Source organism: Dunckerocampus dactyliophorus, chromosome 5 (genome assembly GCF_027744805.1).
Source record: "Dunckerocampus dactyliophorus isolate RoL2022-P2 chromosome 5, RoL_Ddac_1.1, whole genome shotgun sequence".
Taxonomy (NCBI): Eukaryota; Metazoa; Chordata; class Actinopteri; order Syngnathiformes; family Syngnathidae; genus Dunckerocampus; species Dunckerocampus dactyliophorus.
The window spans coordinates 28586533-28610000 of NC_072823.1; the positions used below are offsets into that span (position 1 = coordinate 28586533).

A 23468-nucleotide genomic window follows, 5' to 3' on the forward strand; every position below is an offset into this window, starting at 1 on the left:
GTCAAAGCATTTGTTCTTGCATTTTACAAACAACCACCTCCACGAAAAGCATCCCTCATTGACGCTCAGAATGCAAAATAAAGCTTCGCAAAATGAGTTTGCAGTGTAAATAGCCGCATGGCGTCCCTGTCAACTGTGGCGAAGGTTGAGGAATTGTTGCGACAAACATTCATTAGGTGCTGACAACTGAGCATGAAATGGGAATAAAGAAAGATGGTGATGGCTGATCGTGACTGCCAAACAAACACAAGCACAGGAATGGGAATAACAATGCAAACTAGGCTCACTGATGCATCAACAGATACTTCCTTAGGTGAATTCATGTCTAGAAACATCATTTAGGTACTAAATATACAGCTTTTTATGTGCAAATCAGTACAGTCATCACTGGCCTCCTGCCTGGGATGCTTCATTCTCAGCATGCAGCCTCTCCTTGTCTGCCATCCGGCAGATTTTCACCTCTTTTTTCTCTGATTTGCTACCTATGGGGAAATAGGAGACAATTTAGTGTTGTTATGATGAATATAAATGCATTCCAAAGTCATAAATGACAAATTCCAAGGTTTCTGAGAACTGTAAGTGAATTATGTTGTTATATTCTTGTATTTTAACCAAAATAGATCTATACTATACTGTCTTATATATGAGAATGTCTGTAATGCTTTATAGTTTTATTTTGCAAAACTCTATCCATAAGAAGCTAAGAAATTATTCTTCTCTATAAAAACGTACTTTAAATAGTATACAATGTATACGCCTCTAGTATTCACATTGATATTAATTGCCAGTAGAGTACTGGGCATCAGCTTTAAACTGTAAAAATTCTTATTTTTTTACTGTATTTGAATGCAACATCCCCAAAGCGCCCCAAAGCGATGACGATGACGTACCAGACCAATCAGCGTGGACCATGGAAGAAGTCAACCAATCAACGCAGGCAAGTCTTTCCCTTGTCCAATCGCCATGATGGAGATTTTGCCCTCATCCCGGAAATGCAGCGGCTTGACGATGAATGACAGGCTAAACCGTAATAAGACAACCGTAGAGTACTTTACTGCGGGTAATTGGTACTATATCACAGGAAACGTAAGGGACAACATTTTCTTCGGAGAGGCTAAAGAGGACTTTCTATCAGGTTTGGTATGGGAAGAACGCGAGCTGCACAGCGGGATAGCTAATCGAGCAGAGCGTTGCTAATGCTATTAATAACAACAACTTTTAGCATGTGCTAGCATGCTGGAGGGAATATCTCAGTGTGGCGCCCTGGAGGAGGAGGCAACTCCCTGCTGAATGAGCCGACAACAGTTTATATCGTGAGGGTAAATGCTTTACACTAAAGCGATTACGACACTAAAAGCTTGCGCTAATGTTTCTTATAGCCGAATTTAGATAACAATAGCCACAGCTAGCTAGTAGTGATATGTTTTGTGTGTGTGTGTGTAGGAAACGCTACTTACAAGTCATGAGTATGTAAACAAATTCACAATGCATACACAGTGTGTTTGTATAGACGTGTGTGCTAGTTTATTTTTGTGTGGATTATTAAATCATCCATAAATATATTGCATAGCCCTTTTATTAAATTGCGTCAGTCTGGCCTGCAACTTCAATTCAAAAACATCTCATCTCCTCTGTCATAAAGAGGATCTTTGGTGTTTTGCAGTACAGTACGACTCTATTGGCATTTTGAGGATCTTTGACTTTGCAGTAGGTCCTTTCAAAAAAACAACAGAGCACTCTTCATATATAGAGAATTTTTGACGAGCTTTTTTGCAGGAACAATTTAGAATTTTATAGTGTGTCGTCATCTTTTCTGTCATCCAGGCTGAAGGGGGAGAGCCATAATGTACCCGAGCCCTCAGCACCCCATTAAGTCCAGCTGCAGCAGTAGCTCCAGCATCACAGAGCTGCTGGCCGCCCTGTGTGACAGTAGCCTAGCCGGGGTGTCATGGAAGCGTCGGGCACTGGGAGGCATCTCAAGGGAGGACTTCCGCAGAGCACTAAAAAAGCGTGCCTATGGTGCCCTGCTGTCAAAGCTTTTTCAGGACGGCACCAAAGCCCCCGCCTCGGGCCTGATGACAAACTCACCTCCCAGGAACCAAGTCCTCATGATATGTTTTGACCTGAGAGTGGCTGGCTGCCGGGAGGAGGCGGAGAAGCTGGAGGAGCAGCTGGAGAAGCTTCCGGAAGGTGCCTCGTCAGGCTTGAGTGAAGTAGATGCAGTACTAAAGCTCCTGGTACACTTGGCGGGCTCCACTCCCCCACCCTCGTCCTCCTTCAGTCGGGACTATATGAGGCGAGAGAGGCCTGTGCTGCGCAGGCCTCCACCCTGGGGTTACCAGAGTGAGGAGCTGCAGAGGCTGGAGGCCCGGGCGTGGGGGCTGGTATGCGGGGAGGAGTGGGCATCCTTGGAGAGCGTGTGTGTCACTCAGAGGGTAATGGAATCCCAGCCAGGCACAGGCTTGTTGGCTCTGAGGACTAAAATGGACACAGAGGAAAGATTTGAGAGGGAGACCAGGCTAACCCTTTTCGGAGCTTTGCAGCATACCCGAACCTCAGACTTGGATATCAGACTGGACCTGCCCCCTGTGCCCAGTAATGTGGACCTGACTGGGCTGGCCATCAGGGTAGGACTCCTATATGTGTTAAAGGAAAACCGACATGAACACACATGTATCTCTTTTCTGTGCATTGTAAATATATGAAAAAACAGCTATAAAAGAGGCAGCTAAGAATGCATGTGATGGGACACACCTGTTCCGTCTATAAACGCTCCATTTACATGATGTGACCTGCATATTAACCAAGCTGCAGCAACATTATCATTGTTATTATTAACAATGTTATGCCGAAGAACTACATTACTGGCGTAGTGACACCTCGTGACACCACACCGGTTAGCCACTAGCCGGCTAACTACTAGCTTCACCACACACTCGCTCAAAGCGTGGCAGCGCCAAATCGACAACTTGACATGGCATCTGTAAAGCTGAAGTACCGGTATACTAAGCTGCTGTTGCCAAACGAAAAGATGGTAAAATGTTTCTTTTGCTATCCATACAAGACAAACACGATTGAGAAAATTGATAAGAAACTGGCAGAAAACACACTTGGACTGAAGGGTGTAGATTGTAATACAGAAATACACTACCAGTTAAAAGTTTAGACACACTTTCTCATTCAATAGAATGCAAATGTGTCTCCAAGCTTTTGTCTTGTACTGTAATATTTTAATGAAGTGTCATTATTTGTTGGAAAAACATACATAATGAGATATGTTACTTAATATTATTATTATTATTAGAAGGCCTCCCTTCTCCATTACCCCTAATGAATGCCTGCTACAATGCTGCAGTTGAGTAAATCCTCTTTCACGCAGAGAAGGGAAAAGTAAAGAAATGTGTTGTGTCATGGTTGTGCAGGTTCCCTCATGCTTGGATCAGTCTGAAGATGAAGGCTTCCAGTCTGCGTCCAACATGACCCCGGACTCTCAGTCGGAGCCCAGTCCCAGTCCAGAGGTTGATTTGTGGGAGGCTTTGAGGACATTTGAACCCGGAGTACGCTGTTGCTGGGAATCTATTGGCTGGTTGGTTGGCTTAATCTGTTTCTCCCTCTGTTGAAACTGACTGTTTCACAGGAGTACACTGTATCATTTGCAAAATCACTGAATACATTCACCAAATGTGTCTCGCACACCAGGCCGCCCGGGAGAAAAGAGTCTTTGTACCTGAGCGAGAGCGGCAGAGAGGCCTTTGACCAGATTTATCGGCTCTGGGAGGGTGAGATGAGGGTGGTCAGCACGAGCGCGCCCTCCCCACTCCTGCCGCTGCCCATCGACTCTCAGAGGCTGCTGGTGGGCGACCTCCTGAATGTGCTGATCGGTGTCGCGTCCACGACTTTCCCTCTCAATAAGGTAGATCTCCGTCAGCCTCAAAATTTGCAGTTAATTTTTTACATTGAACAGATCTCATTTTTGCGACTTGATTGTTTTGTGGAACAACTTTTCATATATATTCTTAATTGAATGATACCCATTGGGATACATTGTGGTTGGCTACAGAAATGAAGATCTGCTTTGTTTTGGGTTTTTTGTGCGGCCGGATAGAGCCCATAAGCGCGGAGCAGCAGTGATGTCGGCTGTGTGTATTGTTTGTTAAAATAAGTGCAAAATCTGTCATGCACATGTTTCCCGTGCTGGCACAGAACCGGGGAAGTTTAATACGACCAAACACATCGCACATTTGAAGCAGCATCACTCGGGAAACTCCCACAGGGCTACAAGAAGTCATTAGCTACGGTGGTGAGTAAAGTCAGGTTTAAACGCTTAACTGAGCACCTCCAACCTCGATATATACTACTACACCAGACTGACGCAATTTAATAAAAGGGCTACGCAATATATTTATGGATGATTTAATAATCTGCACCCAGTTACAGAGGGAGGGTGACAGGCCAAGTGTGAGGAGCTTATCTGTGAGTTTGTGGGGGCTGACTGTATTAAAAGCAGAGCTATAGTCTATAAATAGCATTCTGACATATGTGTTCTGGCCCTGTAGTTGCGAAAGAGCTGTGTGGATAGCAGTGTTGACTGCATCATCAGTGGACTGGTTCTGGCGATATGCAAACTGTAGAGGTCCACAGTGGCCGGGATGCTCTTTTCTTTTTGATGTGGGTCATGACTATCCTTTCAAAGCACTTCATTACAATAGGAGTGAGTGCTATAGGGCGATGGTCATTCAAGCAGGTCACTTTGATCTTCTTTGGTACGGGTACTATGGTGGTGGACTTAAAGCAGGTCGGTACAGATGCTTGTGCAAGTGACAGGTTAAATATGTCAGCAAGCACATCAGCTAGCTCTGATGAGCAAACCCGAAGTGCACGTCCTGAGATGTTGTCTGGGCCTGCTGCTTTTCGTGGGTTTGTTTTGTTCAGAACCCTGCGCACATCAGCTTATGTCACCATGAGAGGTGAGTCCTGTGTGCCCAAGCCCAGCCACCCTCTATGATCATCAGGAGTTTGGGTGTCAAAGTGTGCGTAGAACTCATCCAGCTCGTCTGGAAGTACAGTTTGGCTGGATGTGTCTACGCTACTCCGCTGTCGATACTCCGTGATGTGCTGAAGCCCCGCCCACATGCGCCGAGGGTCTGACGTGGAATAGTAGCCCTCCAGCTTCTGTCTGTACTGTCTTTTGGCCTCTCGTATGGATCTCCTCAGGTCATATCTGGCCTTTTTGTAGTCCTCAACGGTGCCCATGACAAATGCAGACGAACGAGCATGTAGCTTAGCCCTTACATCACAGTTCATCCAAGGTTTTTGATTAGGGTTTTTTTTGTAATACTTGGTGGTGGTAACAGTCTCTATACATGTGCTAATGTAGCCAGTAAGAGCAAATGCATATTCATCCAAATCAACAGTACAATCTTCCCTCCCCGCTGCAGTTTTAAACACATCCCACTTGCAGCCCTGAAGTACTTCATCAGTTTCTTCATTCATCAGCCCATATTCAAGGCTGAAATATCGGTACCCCCTCCAATGAACTCACCACTTATGGGACGGGCCAAAGGGGTCAGGTGCAGAGTGAGCTGGGTGGCAGCCGAAGGCGGGGACCTTAGCGGTCCGATCCTCAGCTACAGAAACTAGCTTTTGGGACATGGAATGTCACCTCTCTGGTAGGGAAAGAGCCTGAGCTGGTGCACGAGGTTGACAAGTTCTGGCTATATATAGTCGGACTCACCTCAATGTACAGCAAGGGCTCTGGAACCAGTCCTCTTGAGAGGGGATGGACTTTGTTCCACTCTGGCATTGCCAGCAGTGAGAGGCGACGGGCAGGGGTGGCAATTCTTGTTGTGCCCCGGCTTGTGGCCTTTATGTTGGAGTTTAACCCGGTGAACGAGAGGGTAGTTTCCCTCCGCCTTCGAGTGGGAGGACGGGCCCTGACTGTTGTTTGTGCTTATGCGCCAAACAGCAGTTCAGAATATCCACCCTTTTTGGAGTCTCTAGAGGAAGTACTGGAGAGTGCTCCCTCAGGCGATTCCCTTGTTCTGCTGCGGGACTTCAACGCTCACGTTGGCAGCGACAGTGAGACCTGGACAGGTAATCCCAGAACCCGTTGGTGGACACCAGTGGTGAGGGATGCCGTCAAGATGAAGGAGGAGTCCTATCGGGCCTTTTTGGCTCATGGGACTCCGGAAGCAGCTGACAGGTATCGGCAGGCCAAGCGGTCTGCGGCTCTTGACAGTCGCTGAGGAAAAAACTTTTGACATGGGAGGAGTTCGGAGAAGCCATGGAGAACGACTTCCGGACGACTTCGAAGAGATTCTGGACCACCATTCGGCGTCTCAGGAGGGGGAAGCAGTGCACAGCCAACACCGTGTATGGTGGGGATGGTGTGCTGCTGACCTCGACTCGGGATGTTGTGGATCGGTGGAAAGAATACTTCGAAGACCTCCTCAGTCCCACCGACACGTCTTCCTATGAGGAAGCAGAGCCTGGGGACTCCACGGTGGGCTCTCCTATCTCTGGGGCTGAGGTTGTCAAAAAGCTCCTCGGTGGCAGGGCCCCGGGGGTGGATGGAATCCGCCCGGAGTTCCACGACTCTGCAGCATCTCATGGACATTGGGGGCAGTACCTCTGGATTGGCAGACCGGGGTGGTGGTCCCCCTTTTTAAGAAGGGGGACCAGAGGGTGTGTTCCAACTATCATGGAATCGCACTCCTCAGCCTCTCTGGTAATGTCTATTCAGGGCTTCTGGAGAAGAGGATCCGCCAGATAGTTGAATCTCGGATTCAGGAGGAGCAGTGTGGTTTTCGTCCTGGTTGTGGAACTGTGGACCAGCTCTACACTCTCAGCAGGGTCCTTGAGGGTGCATGGGAGTTTGCCCAACCAGTCTACATGTGTTTTGTAGACTTGGAGAAGGCATTCGACCGTGTTCCTCGAGGAATTCTGTGGGGAGTACTCCCGGAGTATGGGGTATTGGACCAGCTAATTCAGGCTGTTCGTTCCCTGTATGACTGGTGTCAGAGTTTGGTTCGCATTGCCGGTAATAAGTCGGACCCGTTTCCAGTGAGGGTTGGACTCCCCCAGGGCTGCCCTTTGTCACCAATTCTGTCCATTATTTTTATGGACAGAATTTCTAGGCGCAGGGCGTTGAGGGGGTTCCGGTTTGGTGGCTGCAGTATTGTGTCTCTGCTTTTTGCAGATGATGTGGTCCTGCTGGCTTCATCGAGCCGTAAACTTCAACTTTCACTGGATCGGTTCACTGCCGGGATGAGAATCAACACCTCCAAGTCCGAGTCCATGGTTGGAATGGTCGGGGATGAGATCCTGCCCCAAGTGGAGGAGTTCAGGTACCTTGGGGTCTTGTTCACGAGTGAGGGAATGATGGAAGGTGAGATCGACAGTCGAATTGGTGTGGTGTCTGCAGTGATGCGGCCTCTGCATCGGTTGTGGTGAAGAGAGAGCTAAGCCGAAAGGCAAAGCTGTCAATTTACTGGTCGATCTACGTTCCTACCCTCACCTATGGTCATGAGCTTTGGGTAATGACCGAAAAGACAAGATCGCGGGTACAAGCGGCCGAAATTAGTTTTCTCCGTAGGGTGGCTAGGCTCTCCCTTGGAGATAAGGTGAGAAGCACTGTCATCCGGGAGAGACTCGTAGTAGAACCGCTACTCCTCCGCATTGAGAGGAGCCAGATGAGGTGGCTTGGGTATCCGGTCAGGATCCCTCCTGGACTCCTCCCTGGGGAGGTGTTCAGGGCAAGTCCGACCGGTAGAAGGCCTCGGGGAAGACCCAGGATACGTTGGAGAAACTATATATGTTTCTCAACTGGCCTGGGAACGCCTCCGGATCCGCTGGGAGGAGCTGGACGAAGTGGCCGGGCAGAGGAAAATCTGGGCCTCCCTGCTGAGGCTGCTGCCCCCGCGACCCGATCTCGGACAAGGGGTAGAAGATGGATGGATGGAATATCAGTACCAGATCGGAATTTCTGGCGATCAGGTTTGGTGCTTGTGTGTCTTACCGGACATTATGGTAAGACTATTGACCCCTAGTGACCAGTGTAGAGTACTACAAATCGTCACATGTTTGAATGTGTCTTCCGGATGCCTTATGTTTGTGTTTTACTTCATTTAGCCATTTTTATGCTTTATAATAGTTTATGTAGGGGAATTTGCTTAAATATACATATTTTTACTAATAAGCATAAGTGGTATTCAATCACAAAAAAGCATGATTTATTCATATACAGTATTGCGGGAAGCCTGTGATAGAGTGAAGCAGCGAAATTTGATGCACCAAGTGGCAAGGGATTACTGTATATAGGGTATAAAAAATAATATATTCTTTTATTCATATTTTTTTTCAGGCACTTTCATTTCTGTCATATTTTTGGGGTTATGTTTTTGTCCTTTCTTATTTTTGCCTCTTTTTCAATCCTGTACTTCACATTTATCACTAATAACAGCATAAAACACAACCTCATAAAATATCCCATTACATTAAAAAGAAACAAGAAAAGCCAGTTATTACAGAAAAAAACTAAAACACCAGGACGCTTTTTCTTTTATGTTGCTTCCCCATAAAGTTTTTATATACGTTCCAGGGATATTGCATTTTACAGTGTCTTGGTTATCATGAACATGTAGGCTGCTGGGCACACCTCCACACCCTACACTGTCATGTAAACTTGTGTTATTGAGACGTTGGGTGTTTGTATTGTGTCCTCAACCTCATTGCCAGATATTGCTCACGTCCCAGAAGAGTGCTGGTGTTGTCATAAAACATCCATAAGAAGGACAACAAACACCAAAGAGTAAAATATAATCTCATATCATAATAATACGACACAAATCACTATGGACGCGACTCGGTTAAATGTGATATTACCTTTTTATAAGTAATATCTCAGCTCTTGCATTAGATCTTATTAGGCTTTATCTTGTGTGGATCTTCTACCCAGAGTGTCCATTTCGACATCCGGCCTGGTGTGTGCGTGTCAGGGGCCTCTCCGGAGAGTGTCTCTCGTCTTTTGGGGGAACTGGCCCAGTACGGCACCTACTACCTGAGGCTGAGCCGCTTCTCTCTGCAGAGTGCTGACAAGAAGGGTCTGGTCTTCCAGGTGAGTTTGGGTTAACACCATGGACAGGCATATTTTAGTAATTTTCAACAATAAGTCTCAGAGGTGCCACCATAGTGTATTGGAAAGCCTTGATGTTGTAAGTCAGACAGTTCAAATGTGCTTTTAGGAAGACCTACTTTACATGTCTGCACCTGTTAATGCTGATGAGCTAAGAAGGGCTTTTGTGTACTTTATCCACCTTTTACATATACAGTCCCTCGCAATATCATGGTTTGATTATTGCTGTCTTGTTATATTGCATTTTTTCAGAAATTAAACAAATGATCTCTGTATTATTAGTACTAATATTGATAGGTAGCATTCTGGTCACTAGGCGGCAGTAATGACACAAAACACTGATGAGACATTACCTTACATTATTACATTACCTTAACACTGCATGGAGCCATGAGGTCAGCCAAGGCATGTCCGACATGATGGAGTGGAAAAAAGGTTCTCCTCCTATTCCACGTGGAAGTGTTAAGTTTTTGGCTTTATAAGTTTTGAAGAAACAACTGGTTATCTTGCTAGCTAGCTGCTGTCTCGAGTCGCTGCATCATAAGTGTTGTGCACAATGAATAGTAAGAGTGTAACAGTCAATATAGGCATAAACAAGTTTTCTATGCTCTATGAAAATATCCCATTTATTAACATTGAATTCTACAGGGGGATTAAAAAAAGAATGCGCCAAAGTCAGCACGCAATATTTCAAAAACCAAAAACAATAGAAAACTTTAGCTTGGACACATGCGTTGTACATACCTTCAAGTATTTATTTCATGTTTTACAAGTGCTCAATGTGGCCACCACCAGCAGCACGGACAACATCAAGCCGATTTGAGAATTGTTCCCAAACGCGCCTCAGGATGTCACAGTCCACCGTGCTGATTGCTGCTGTTATTCCATCTTTCATGTCATTGATATTTGCTGGAAGTGGTGGAACATAAACTTTGTCTGTAACATAACCCCACAAGAAAAAGTCACACACAGTGTGTCACTCTCTGCACTGTGTGTGACTTTTTCTTGTGGGGTTATGTTACAGACAAAGTTAATGTTAACTAATTGTGGTCAATGTGCTCATAAATAATAAGCTAGATATATGTATCTATATAACATACAGTATGTCCATTCATACAATATACAGTATTACTTAACATTGTTTTCAAGTATACAAAAAAAAAACATTTTTATGGTATGGCGGCTTTTATTTTGTAGTGGCGCACCGCCACCCTCAATTACAGGTAGCGGAAACCCTGGTAATGTTAAGGAGTGGGACAGTAGGACACAAACTTAGTAACTTTAGCCTATTTGCTGAAGAAAAACAAAATGATCACACTGCTGTAGCCAACTCACAGTTGGCAGAGCTCCAGGCTTTTTTTTTAAAGGTGTGTAGCATTTTTTATTTTATTTTATTTTATTTATAAATTTTTTAAATTGCATAATAGACACAATCACACCTTATCACATACACGGGTGGGGCGGGCTGGATTGGGGTGCCTCGTGCCTGTTCCGCGGCGCCTGCCCGCCAGGGTCGGGGGGTGTGGCCGTGGACCTGGCCGTCGCGGTGGCTCGCCCGGGGTGGCCTGGCTTGTGGGATGCCTTTGTCTGGTTCGCTTGCCTTTCCCTGGGGTGGCCCTTTGGGGCCTGTTGATGCCGGGGCTTGCGCCGGGGGGGCGGCTTGCGGTGCGATTATAGTTTTTTTTTAAATGATGTGCATTACAGTTATTGTCATTCTGCATTCAGTTCACTATCATAGATAATCATTTCATTACTACAATTATGTGTGACTGTTTCAATGCAGTATTGTCATTGTGATCACTATCATAGTTCATCATTTCATGACTGCTATTATGTGTGACTGTTTCAATGTAGTATTGTCATTGTGGTTGTTGATATTATTTTGTCCTTTCCGTCAGGGTCTTTATAGTCGTCACAGACATTTATTTGCTGATGTAGTTCTTGCTGCTGTTGTCCTTGTCCCTTTTTTTTTCAAGTCAATGTATTAAAATGTTTCTGCAATGGGCACATTTTCCAGTTATTCATGAAATAATAGTTTAACAGGCGGAAATGTACAAAATCCCCATTTCTAAGCCATCAAACAATTGACTATTTTCCTACATAACTAGCTGTTACAAATGAACAGATAACTTTTGTTCATCTTTTACTTTTTTTACTTTTACTTTTGTAATCAGAATAATAAAGATGAAAGTTGCATCTCAGCTTGAGACGTCTGATCACCACTTAATCTTTGCTGCGGGAGGAGCACTAGCGAATCACGAGGGGAACTTGATGTCAGCTGACTGATGTCATATGACATCTACAACGTGGCATTTAGATGATCGACCCACACTACCTTTGCGATCTACCTGTAGCTTGGGATTGACGTAATGGGCACCCCTGATCTAGAGACACATATTATTGTTATAACATCATTAAGAAGTACATTCCGCATAAGCGAGTATTAGGAACTCATATTATTGTTCTAACATTATTAAGAAGTACATTCCACATAAGCTAGTATTAGAGACACATATTATTGTTCTAACATCATTAAGAAGTACATTCCGCATAAGCTAGTATTGTCAATGGTCATTAGTGGTAGTTTGCCAGTGCTTTCCACGGAGCTATTTGTCAACCAGCCATGTTTTTCATACTTCGGGTACACTGTGTTCTTTTAGTCAGTAAACATCGGCGCTCAATATCTGAAGATTCACATTTAATGAAGTGGTTGTATCACCTTGAAATGGGTGCATTAACACAAAGTACGTGTTTGTCTCACAGGCATTCACAGGAGGTCTGAGGAAGTACTTGCATTACTACAGAGCGTGTGTTCTCAGCACGCCGCCCACACTTAGCCTGATGACCATTGGCTTCCTCTTCCGCAAAGTTGGCCAACAGCTCAGGTGAAATACATATTTTCCCCTTTCCTTTTATGGGTTTGACTCTGGTCTCCTATTCATTTCCATGCTTTTGATGGTGAACTTTTGCTTGTGACTGTGCAGTTAGATGAAAGGAGATGCTAATGTCCTGCTCTGCTTTCATCTAAAGGTACCTGTCAGAACTGTGCCGTGTGGACGGGCCTCTGGGTGGCGACCAGGCCGCCTTCCCTGTGGTGAGTGCTCTTTATCTGCGGTCGGCTCGCCTTGTCGTGTCGCCGTTCACATGAGTTGTCGCGGCTGTGCGCAGGGCGTCAAGCTTCTCTCCCACCTGTACAACGAAGCCCAGAACAACTGCAGCAATGAGAACTACCCGGTCCTGCTGTCTCTCCTCAAGAGCAGCTGTGAGCCGTACACCAGGTCAGCCCACACACCGCTGTGTCTTGAATAAACATAGCAGACCTCCGTGCTTTTGTCCGGACTCTGTGATGTATCCCCTGTGTGTCTTAGGTTCGTGTCCGACTGGGTGTACAGCGGCGTGTTTCGAGATGTTTACAGAGAGTTCATGATCCAAGTCAATGAAGAGTTCCTCGGTGTCAGAGGTGAGACAGTCTGACTAATTGATTGAAAGCAGGAGAGTGTTGCTAAGACTCCATTGCTACCCAAAACAGCAGCACCTACCGAGGCAGATACACAGTTTCTATGTACAGTCCCCTGTGTAGTATAAAAGATTGTCTTACGTGGAGGTGCCTCTGCACTCACTCCAGCGTCCATTTTTGTGTTTTCGGCAAAATACGCTCGCCCAACTCGCCTCAGTCCAGTCTGCCTAGGCGCTTGCCAGTTTTGCTGATTTTTTTAATAGTCATTTTGTCTTGTTTTAATCTCTAGTTTTACTTGGTATATACTATATATTATTTTAGTCAAGCATCATTATCTGTGATATTAAATGATGTATTACATTACGTTTTTATATATTTATATAATCATATTTTATTGCTATTACAGTATATATGTTAGTATATAATAATTATGTTTATTTTAATGTAATTTATTTACATTTTAAGTATTTTGCTTTAATTATTTAATGATAATTTAAAAAAACTATTTCAAGTAAAAAAAAAAGTCTAATGAAAACATAAATTGACTGACAAGATGCATGTTATGAATAAAAGTAATTAATAATAAAATAATTATATGATATAAAAAACATTTTAATATTAATATGTCATTTAAAAATAATTAAACACAGCCAAGATAATTAGCCACAAAATAAACCAAAAATGAGTGGAAAAACACACACTGCATCATTCTGTACATTTCATTTTGAGCCAGCGGCATCTCAAAATGATACATCCTGCAGAGGACGGAAAAAAAAATGATTTCATTATTTTCCTTTTATTGCCTTGTTGGATTTGTCCTTAAGCCTGTGAAGGACGTCATCAAGTTATTGGACAATAATCAGCAGGTAGCAGAACCACAAGCGGGTTTTTTATTAGTAAACGCTGCTCACAGCAGTTTTATTTTAGCAGCAGTTTGTATCTTTTCACTCCCTCTTTGGTCTACTTCCTGTGAAATGTGCATTATTCTTCACCCTTTTAAGAACAAAAAGTGAGTAAAAAAAACATGAAAAGCACAACAAATATGTTTTAGAATTACATATGAGGTGTGTTTATGTCACAGACAAGACAGAGTCGCCTGTGAGTGCTTTAAAATGGGGGAGGAGCCCACATCAGCACTCGCTGCTCGTTGAGAAGAGCAATATGTGCCTTCATGTCAGTCTCTGTTACATGTTTGTCTTTGTTCATTGATAATGTTTTTGATAATCAAGCATTAATACAGGTAGTTCACACTTTGTTCAACTATCCTTGAATGCATCACAGTTCTGTGCCGTGAGAAGCAAAAGTGAAACCTATACAGAACTTTCTCAGACGCTACCAGAGCTGAATAAATCCACCAAATAGAGGACAAACTGCCGTGTTTTTGAACAACTTGAACAGGCACGTCTATGCCTTTGCCATTCTTAACCACTCTCCCTTTTAGTCTCCAAAAGTCTCTTCACTAGATTTGTCACTAGTTGCTTTTATAAAAAAAACGTGTCTTAGAGGGGTCTGGTTACTCACTAAATTTAGTGAGTCGCCAAGTCGCCAGCACTGATCCCTCCTGCTACATCTTCTTATTCTCTGGCAGACAAAATGCAAAGGAGGCATGTTAACAAGCGTAGTCCCTTTCTAATGTGTTTATGACAGAGGGCAAACAGGTAGTGCCAAATCTGTAGCATTCCCTAATACGAAGCACTGTATTTTTAAATCATTAAGTAATTCTGAGTAGGTATAAAGGTGACATTTCCAGCTCGCTGCAGTTATTTTATTCCTCTACAATCCATAAATCTTTTCGCGGTGACTCACTGTTGCCTGCTCAAATGTAGTTTGTCACGCAGCACTTCCTTCAAGGTCACGCCACGCCGTAGCTTTGTCTGGCTAAGAGGTTAATTTGCTCATCGGCTTCACCTCATCAACTCCCGCACTTGACCCCGTGCACCCTCTCGCTCCAGCTCGTCTGGAGGGCGCTCAAATGTCAGCGCTCCTGCAGGGAAAGTGCATCGCGGCCGGGGGGGAAGCAATCAGCAGGCCATGTCCGGGGCGGGCTGGCTGTAAAATGCTCTGGAAGCGAAGTGCTTTGGCGTTCTCTTGTGCTTTTAGCTCCGGATGGACTGAGCTAAGCTATAAGACACGTCCTGTCCTGCAAGTCATCACGAGAAAAAGTTCTAAAAGGTTCATTTACTTTGTTGATATGAATATTTTTCAGACAATCACTTCTGGGTCCACGGCTACACTTTGATCTCCAAAGACGTGGAGGAGTGCGTACCCATCTTCCTGAGACATATCGCTAACGATGTGTACGTCTGCGGGAAGACCATCAATCTCCTCAGGATCTGCTGCCCTCAGGTTACTTTGCTTCATTTTACTCTTGAACTATTCAGGACAAAATTGCCGCAGTGGAAACTCTTAAGACACAATTAAAAGGCAATTCCAATCAGAAAAGCTGGTCAACGTCCAATTTGTTTGAATTTGAAACCAATTTTCCCTAGGAAATACAAATACAGTCAATCCTCGTTTAGGTGGTTGATTGGTTCCAGAACCGACTGCAATAAATGAATTTCCACAAAGTAGGATTCCTTATTTATAAAGCGAATATTTCGATAGTTAGAGTACAGAAAACCTATTTACGACCTTCTAAATACAGTTTTAAGATGATTAGAGCCCTCAAGATATGAAATAACACCCATATAGTCACCTTTACACTCCTATTACAGAATATAGTAGACATAATAGAGGAAATAAGACGTTTAAGACATACATAAGACTCATGCTCGTGTGTGTTGCTGTAAATGTTTCATTGCTAGAGCTGAGTTTCAGTTTGGTGTGGGTCACGGCCGCAACAGTAGTCTGTGTTAAGGATTATTGTGCCTGTTGTGAAATCATACAAACCTAAAGCATGCTGTTCTGGTGATCAAGTCTGGTGCCTGTGTCTAACCCAACATTCCAGTAACATTACTGACACCTAGTGCCCAGTGTAGAATATTTGTATTGTATTTGTAAACCCTAACCCTACATATACTACATATCATCACAACGTGATGCCTTATATTTGTATTTTAGTTCATATAGCCATCTGTATGCTGGAAAATGCAAAATATGTGAACTTTGCTTATAAATGTGTATTCAATCACAAAACAGCATAATTTATGAATTAATGTTTTTGAAAAACATTGATGGAGTAAAGCCATGATATTTTCAAGATTCAAGAGTTTTATTGTCATATGCACAGTAAAACTGGTGGTTCTGCTATGCAATGAAATTCTTGTTCTGTTCATTCTCCCAAAAAAGAAAGAAAGAAAAAAACACAAGAAAATGAATAAGAACAGAAGAAACAACATAAATACCAATAAATTAAGCAACAACAACAGAAGAGACATTAATACAAATAAATAAATCAATAAATAAAGTGCTATGAGTGTGTGCGTGTGTTGCTGTGTGAGTGCTTGGTTGAGAAGCCTGATGGCCTGTGGGTAAAAGCTGTTTGCCAGCCTTGTGGTCCTGGACTTCAAACTCCTGTAGCGTCTGCCTGACGGTAGGAGTGTGAATAATGAGTGTTGTGGATGTGTGCGGTCCTTGATGAGGTTGTTTGTTCTTCGCAGGACTCGAGATTTATAAATGTCTTGCATTTGCTTAAAATGCAAGACAAAGTGGAGAGGGATTACTGTAATCCTTTCCAGAGTCCAACTATCACCATAATCAGTGTTTTAACTTTGTGCAGGGAGTATTTAGGTTGCATTTTAACCTTCTTAAGTGTAAAAATACAGTCGTGCTCTCATGCAAGTGTAAAAATAAGTTAGCCCTGGTCAACTGTAAAAAGTAAAACCAATAAATGTGTACTCACGCTTTAATGGCAGACAGCAGTAGTGACAAATGATTGAAGAAGACTGCTTGTGCTTGGAAGGTGAGTCTCCTCACAAGAAGATCACATTTAGGTCACGTGCATTCAGCTCTCATAATTATCATCACTGTTATTAAATTAAATTATTAAATTGTGATGAGTAGCGAGGGCAGAGATAGGTTTACCGCTGTCCTACGTCGCCATAGGTTCCATTTGTCTCTATGGTTATCATTACATTTTCCCTCCTTGCCATCAGAAAGATCCAACCCCCCACAAAAAGCCAAAGAAAAAGCAAAACAAACTCATAGAGTCAATGCTTTCGACCAGGGGTATCCACATTTTTTCCACTTAGGGCACTATACTGGAAAATTAAAGGATGCACTTGCACATTTTTTTATGTATTTAACATTTTGCAAAAAGGCTAGAAAGTTCTATATATGTAAAGACAAAACTAGTATTACCTATGAGTATCAACGTTGTAGTTTTTGTTTTATTTTATTTCTACAATGTGATGTGAATACTAAATAAGTTTTTTTTAAGGTTATTAGAGCCCTCTAGACAGGAAATACCACCACTATGGTCACCTTTACATTTGCAATACCCATCACAGTAGGTATAATCGGAGAAAATTAGACATACTGTAAGTAAGATAACATAGACTTGCATATAAGCAGTTCTTTGTTTTTTTTCTGGACAGCGTAGTCCCTGCAATGTCTATTGTCTCAATGTATTGTAATGGTGGCCTTAAATGGCTAATCGTCTCACCGAACACCGACATTTAGTGGCCAAAATGCTTCTTCAGCCTTGTATTTGTATTTTGGTTCATTTAGCCATTTTTATGCTTGAAAATGCTTAATTTAGGCCAAGAATAGGTGCAATTTGCTTAAATATGCATATTGCTTACTAATAGGTTGGATTCAACCATGAAACTGTGATCATTTATTTATTACTTTGTGAAAAACCGCAATGGAGTTGGGGCACAATGTTTGAACTGCAATGTAGCGAGGTACGACTATATACTGTACTGAAAGGGACAACAAATCAATATTGAGACAGAGCAGGGCCGCTCGCTGTCTCTTTCAAATCCTTATCAATACGTGAGCGTTGCGATTATGATGCATCATCTGGAGTCGCTGAGACTTTATCCAGATGGATTGCAGCTCTTGGCATTCAACGCTGCTCTGCTTTGTTTCATGTGTGCGCTGATGTTCTTTTTTTTTTTTTTTTTTTTACATGATTTTTATGATCCCACTTTACGCTGTAGTGGCTGCATGTACTAATGTGATTTAAATGAATTATTCAAGGTTACTAATGTTTACTTTAGATTGATACTATTAGGGAGGTAAATAAATGAATCTTGTCTTGCTGAGGCTGATTCATCAGCAGGTTGAGCAATTACAGAATGAATTTGAGGCGACAAGATGATCTTTGTCAACTCGCCGTGTCATCTTGACTTACCGTGACAGTATGTTGCATTAAAAAGAAATTACACGGTGAAGCCATGTCTGAATGCACTTAAAAATGTGCAGCCCACATTGTCACTTCTGCACAGTTTCCTGTCAGGCCGAAGAAAAAAAACTTGCCAAAAGGAGACATTTTTTTTAGCATTATCAGGATTAGGGGATGAAATTGCTGTGGGATTAAAAGAAAAGAACAGTTGCTGTGTAATAATGTGTCTTTTCACGTGTCTCCACAGCACTACATCTGCTTGTCAGAGCTGCCCGTGCCTCGCATCGCCGTCACGTTCTCCCTGCAGGAGGTGGAGCAGATTGAGAGGGACTGCGCCGTATACCGAGGGCGCATGGAGAGGATCGCCAAGCACAGCGCCATCAGTAGGGAGGTGCAGGTACTGAGACGTACACAAACAGACCCATAGAAAAGAATGGAAATAAAATCATCCATTCCAGAGTCAAACTGCCATACAATGTTTATTAACTGTACAGGCAAGCAACACTATCAGCTGTCAAGTGTAAAAGTAAGTAAACCAATGTAGTATTCATGTTTAAACCAGTGGTCACCAGCCGTTTGGAGCACAACATATCTGGTCTCGACCGTGAACCTTAGCTTAGGTTGCGTGCCTGGAGAGCAGCAAAGCATACGGGCATGTTCAGTGGTCAAAATGCATGCCTGTTGGTCACTCTTCGGGAGGGGAGGGCACTGATGTTTTAATCCTTTTTTTTTTTCCTAATATTCTCGCGATCAATCGGCAAAGTCCCAAATATCGACCAGTAGCTCGAGATCGACGGGTTGGTGACCTTTGGTTGAACCCGTAAAAATAACTTTTTACACTCTTAATTTTAATGATGATGAGGAGCGACTACTAAAAGTCTGCAAATGTGCCTCATGCATTTCAATTTTCAACATCAACATATTGCACAAGTGCAAAAATAAGTTAATCACGACACGACAATGCCCGACCTCATGTGGCTAGTGTATGCAGGTAGTTCCTGGAGGATGAAGGAATTGATACCATTGACTGGCCCCCACGTTCACCTGACCTAAACCCAATAGAACACCTCTGGGACATTATGTTTAGGTCCATCCGGCGCCGCCAGGTTGCTCCTCAGACTGTCCAGGAGCTCATTGATGCCCTGGTCCAGATCTGGGAGGAGATCCCCCAGGACACCATCCGTAGTCTCATTAGGAGCATGCCCCAATGTTGTCAGGCATGCGTACAAGCACATGGGGGCCACACAAACTACTGAGAATCATTTTGAGTTGCTACAATGACATTTTAGCTAAATGGACCAGTGGGCTGCATCATTTTTTCACTTTCATTTTTGGGGTGTCTTTGATTTCCCCCCTCTATAGGGTGATCATTTTCATTTCTATCAAATGATGTGGCATCATTTTGTTACTAATACATCACCCACTTATTATCAGGAAAGATATTCAAGATCATTTCCCCCCCAGTTTAGATCTGATGTGTTTTCAAAGTGTTCCTCTAATTTTTTTGAGCAGTATATAAACGAAACAGTGCAAAATGGAATGCGCTCACAGATGGTGTCGCTTGCTACATTACAAACAAAATGCAACCTTTCAATCCGTTTGAAAAGCCAACATTTCGGGAAATGTTAAAAATGTTTGACAGACAGTACGAATTGTCTGGGAGAATGTACATGTCACAAACGGCAACTCCTGAACTGTATAACTGAGTGTTGAAGGACATCAAAAACATTGCATTTTACTCCGCCACCGCAGATATGTGGTCCAGCTAAAAATATGATCCCCTACATTAGTTTAACGATACACTTCATAACTGTGTGTGTGGTTTTTATTGGAGTGTTTTTTTTTCTTGACAGAGACAGGGACAGGACAATTTTTTATTGTTTTTGGTTACGATTATGATTAAGTGTAATTTAATTTTCATTGAATTTTTTTGGTTGCTTAATTTACTATGTCTCTTTCATTTATTTGAAAGCTCTTGACATGCCAATTACAATTTTATATACATTTGAGAAATTAAATTTATTGCTTTTGATACAATATACCCTCATTATTATGCCATATAATTAATGAAAAAATTGTCTCAAAAAATGTTGTTGATAATATCAATTATCGACAATAATATGTAGGACAATTATTGTCCAGCAATTTCTTTTTGTGACCTCCTTAGGTGTCGCCAAAAAAAAGAACCAACCCCCAACTTTAACAGAAAGGCAGCTCATGTTAAATTATATATTGATATTTAAGTTGCACCTGACTCATACACTGGAAAATACGGTATTTGAATTTTAGCCTCCTATGTATGATGTGCCAGCTTACATTTGTATGGAGTAACGCTCCCTTAAAGTAGTTTAGACAAGTGTTTTGTTGAGTTTGACATACACGCGTAGTAGCTGCAGGAGCATACATCTTTGTTAACCATGATTGCTGTTTATAGGCCCAGCGAGCGGAGGAGGCGCGCCAGGAGCTGATCAATCAGGTCACAGCATCGGCAGCCAAAACACTGGAGAGCATCCGCGGTTAGTGTTAAGCGCGTGCGCACACACGCACGCACACACACATTGCATGTCTAATTTGATGTGGTGTTTTGATATACAGGCTCATCCTCTCCCCCTACCGAGTATACTTTTTACCCCAAATAGCTGCGCTCTGTGTTGGAAGAGACGTTGTCTTGTTGACTTGTGGCAGTGAGAGCAGCACCGTCGCACTAGGCTTAATTGCATCTTTTGAGCAGGCTTCCGGGCGCTGTGGAGTGTGATGTCTAATCACCCCTTACATACTTTGTAACAAACTCCTCACATCATTTAAGGACTCAAGAAGATGTGAGGCGGAGTTGGCTGGCCCCTTTCTTTCTTGGCGTTGATGTTGTTTGACATTCGCTTTGTGTGTATGTGTGTGTGTTTGAGCTTTGATGCACCTTTAGCACAGCCACCTAAGCAGCTCATGACGCTCTCCCTCGCCTCCTGTAGGGCGCCAGGTGTCACAGCGGCTGGCGGAGGAGGCGAAGAAGAGGGAGCGACTCGAGGATCTCAAGCACCACCTGGAGCAGGAGCAGGAGGTAGCGACTCTGACTGTGTGCCTCATGTTTGTTTAAGGGATTTTAAAAAGTAGTTCAGCAGTGTTTGTTGACATTTCATTTGTAAAAAGTTTAGAAATTAGGGCAATGTGGGCATATAAACAGCGTCCCTCTTTACCACTAACTCCTTGCTGTATTCACTACTGTCATACAGTTGCACCTGAAATTTGTCAGTCCTCATTGTAAATTAGCATTTATTTTATTTATTTATTTTCAAAATGTACAATAAATTGTCAATTACAAAAACACAAATAGAGTAATCCCTCATTTATCATGGTTAATTGGCTCCAGACCCGACTGTGATAAGTGAATTTCCGCAAAGTTGGATTTGCTATTTATAAATAGAATATTTTGGTAGTTATAGCATAGAAAACCAGTTAACAACCTTCTAAATATTTTTTTAACGATATTAGAGCCCTCTAGACATGAAATAACACACCTAAAGTCACCTTTACACATGTATTACCCAATATAACATAACAGAAAAGAAGCCATCCATTCGCCCATCTTCTTCCGCTTATCTGAGTTTGGGTCGCAGGGACAGCAGCTTCAGCAGGGAAGCCCAGACTGCCCTCTGCCCGGCTACTTCGTCATGCTCCTCCTGGCAGATCCCGAGGCGTTCCCAGGCCAGTTGAGAGACCTAGTCTCTCCAGTGTGTCCTGGGTCTTCCCCAAGGCCTCCTACTGGTTGGACGTGCCCTGAACACCTCCCCAGGGAGGCGTCCAGGAGGCTTCATGACCAGATGCCTGAGCCACCTCATCTGGCTCCTCTCAATGCGGAAGAGCAGCGGTTCTACTCTGACTTTCTCCAGGGTGACAGTGCTTCTCACCTTATCTCTAAGAGAGAGCCTAGACACCCTACACTCATTTTGTCCGCTTGTACTCGCCATCTTGTCCTTTCGGTCACTACCCAAAGCTCATGACCATAGAAAGAAAGCCATTTAAGATATAAATAAGGCTTGTGCATGTGTGTGGTGCTGAAAATGTTTTTCCGGTACTCGGGGAACTGAGTGGGGGTGGACAGAAAGTGACGTCAGGGGTTCAGAGTTGAGTTTTATCTTGGCATGCGTTTGGGGCGCAACAGTCGCCTGTTTTAGGGATTATTGTGCCTGTTGTGAGATCATTCAAACCTGCAATAAAAGCCTATTGTGGCGATCAATGTGTCTCACCCAACATTACAGTAACAGTAGTGAATAACAACAGGGTGTCGAGTGTACGGTAGTTTCAGAGATCAGTGACTGTAAAAATGGGAAGTTTATAAGCTTTCCACAGGAATAGAATGTATAACAATGTATAGGAATTAATGAGAATAGACTGGAAATGTGCAAAACTGCAATTGTGTCTGTAACAGGGAACTTAAATAATGTAGAAGAAAAGCATTTATGACATGAAATACCAGATCAATATTTTGGTTGTGTTGCATTCCAGTCATATAAATGTTTCCTACCGTTACAATGTGATGCTATTGTCGCAGTGGCGCAGCTCGGCCAAGAAGAAGCAGGAGGATGACGACTTCAGCTTCGCCCGAGAGCTGCGAGACCGAGAGAAGAGACTTCAAGCGCTGGGGGAGCAACTGGAGCAGAGAGCCAGGTCCGACTGCTAACTGATGTCTTATCGATTAGTTAAATAATCACCAAAAAGGCCTCTTTACCACATGTGATCAGGTGGGGAGAGTTGCTGGGTGTTTTTATCAATATTGTCAGATTACCGTGTGTGGCTCCAAAAACTGTCGTTTTATATTGACACTCATGTTAGCCCTGCTGTCTATTAATTACTTAGCAAGATTATGCAAAAAAAAAACAAAAAACGTTTTGACCATTTTTTTAAGAGGTGTGAGGCACAGGTAAAGACAAAATCCTTAGAATTTTAGTGAGAATCTGGTTTAAGGTGCGATCTGGGATTTCTTTAGCAACCTTTAGCATCAAAAGAGCCATTTGGACCCATTTCCACTAAATAAAAACCCACTCGGAGCCACAAAAGCTATTTGACCACTAAATTACACTCATGTATATGTATAATTTCCTTATGCCGATGGTCACGTCATCTTTCTGTCTTCCTGTTCCTCCTGGTGGAGTTGAAAGCCACACTTGGTGCCACCTGGCAATTATTTCGGATCAACATTTGCAATAAAAGTGTAAGACATCAATTAGTTCCAGTTCCAGTACCTCGCTCCATGTCACTTTAGTTGCCATTGCTCATTAGCAACAAAGCTAACAAGCGAAATAGTTGACCAGCATCATGATTTCTCACCGAGTTGACTCAGCAAAAAACACTGCGCTGTGACTACACAGAAGCATAAAGCAGATGGAGCCACAGCAGAAGGATAAAAGAGACTAAGGATGACTAGTATTGGCATGAAAATGAAATGTCGGATCATACCGGTATCAGGTTAAGAGATCTTGATATTGGCGCACAAGTGATGACGTGCTCCACACGCAGCAACATGCTTGCTAGTTCAGTATGTCCACGGTCTGGAATTATTTCCAGGTTTTGCCTTGGAATTGTAAATGCACACTTGA

General features: G+C 43.2%; 1 protein-coding gene across 3 annotated transcripts in view; it reads left to right on the forward strand.

Moving 5' to 3' along the window:
- Window positions 1–622: 622 nt before the first annotated feature.
- The window catches only part of tubgcp6 (tubulin, gamma complex associated protein 6), a 35149-nt gene continuing 12303 nt past the window's right edge, over window positions 623–23468 (forward strand). Inside the window, exons 1-14 of one of the 3 annotated variants that reach the window (XM_054776255.1) lie at window positions 624–1313; window positions 1825–2627; window positions 3423–3586; window positions 3700–3913; window positions 8957–9115; window positions 11897–12018; window positions 12164–12227; window positions 12302–12411; window positions 12502–12593; window positions 14797–14936; window positions 18125–18274; window positions 20312–20393; window positions 20844–20932; window positions 22424–22539. In XM_054776255.1, coding sequence (XP_054632230.1) covers window positions 1845–2627; window positions 3423–3586; window positions 3700–3913; window positions 8957–9115; window positions 11897–12018; window positions 12164–12227; window positions 12302–12411; window positions 12502–12593; window positions 14797–14936; window positions 18125–18274; window positions 20312–20393; window positions 20844–20932; window positions 22424–22539 — 2285 coding nt within the window. In that variant the 5' untranslated portion in view covers window positions 624–1313; window positions 1825–1844. Of the gene's footprint in view, window positions 1320–1824; window positions 2628–3422; window positions 3587–3699; window positions 3914–8956; window positions 9116–11896; window positions 12019–12163; window positions 12228–12301; window positions 12412–12501; window positions 12594–14796; window positions 14937–18124; window positions 18275–20311; window positions 20394–20843; window positions 20933–22423; window positions 22540–23468 lie in introns of all 3 variants that reach the window. The other 2 variants (XM_054776254.1, XM_054776256.1) reach the window with 2 other exon arrangements.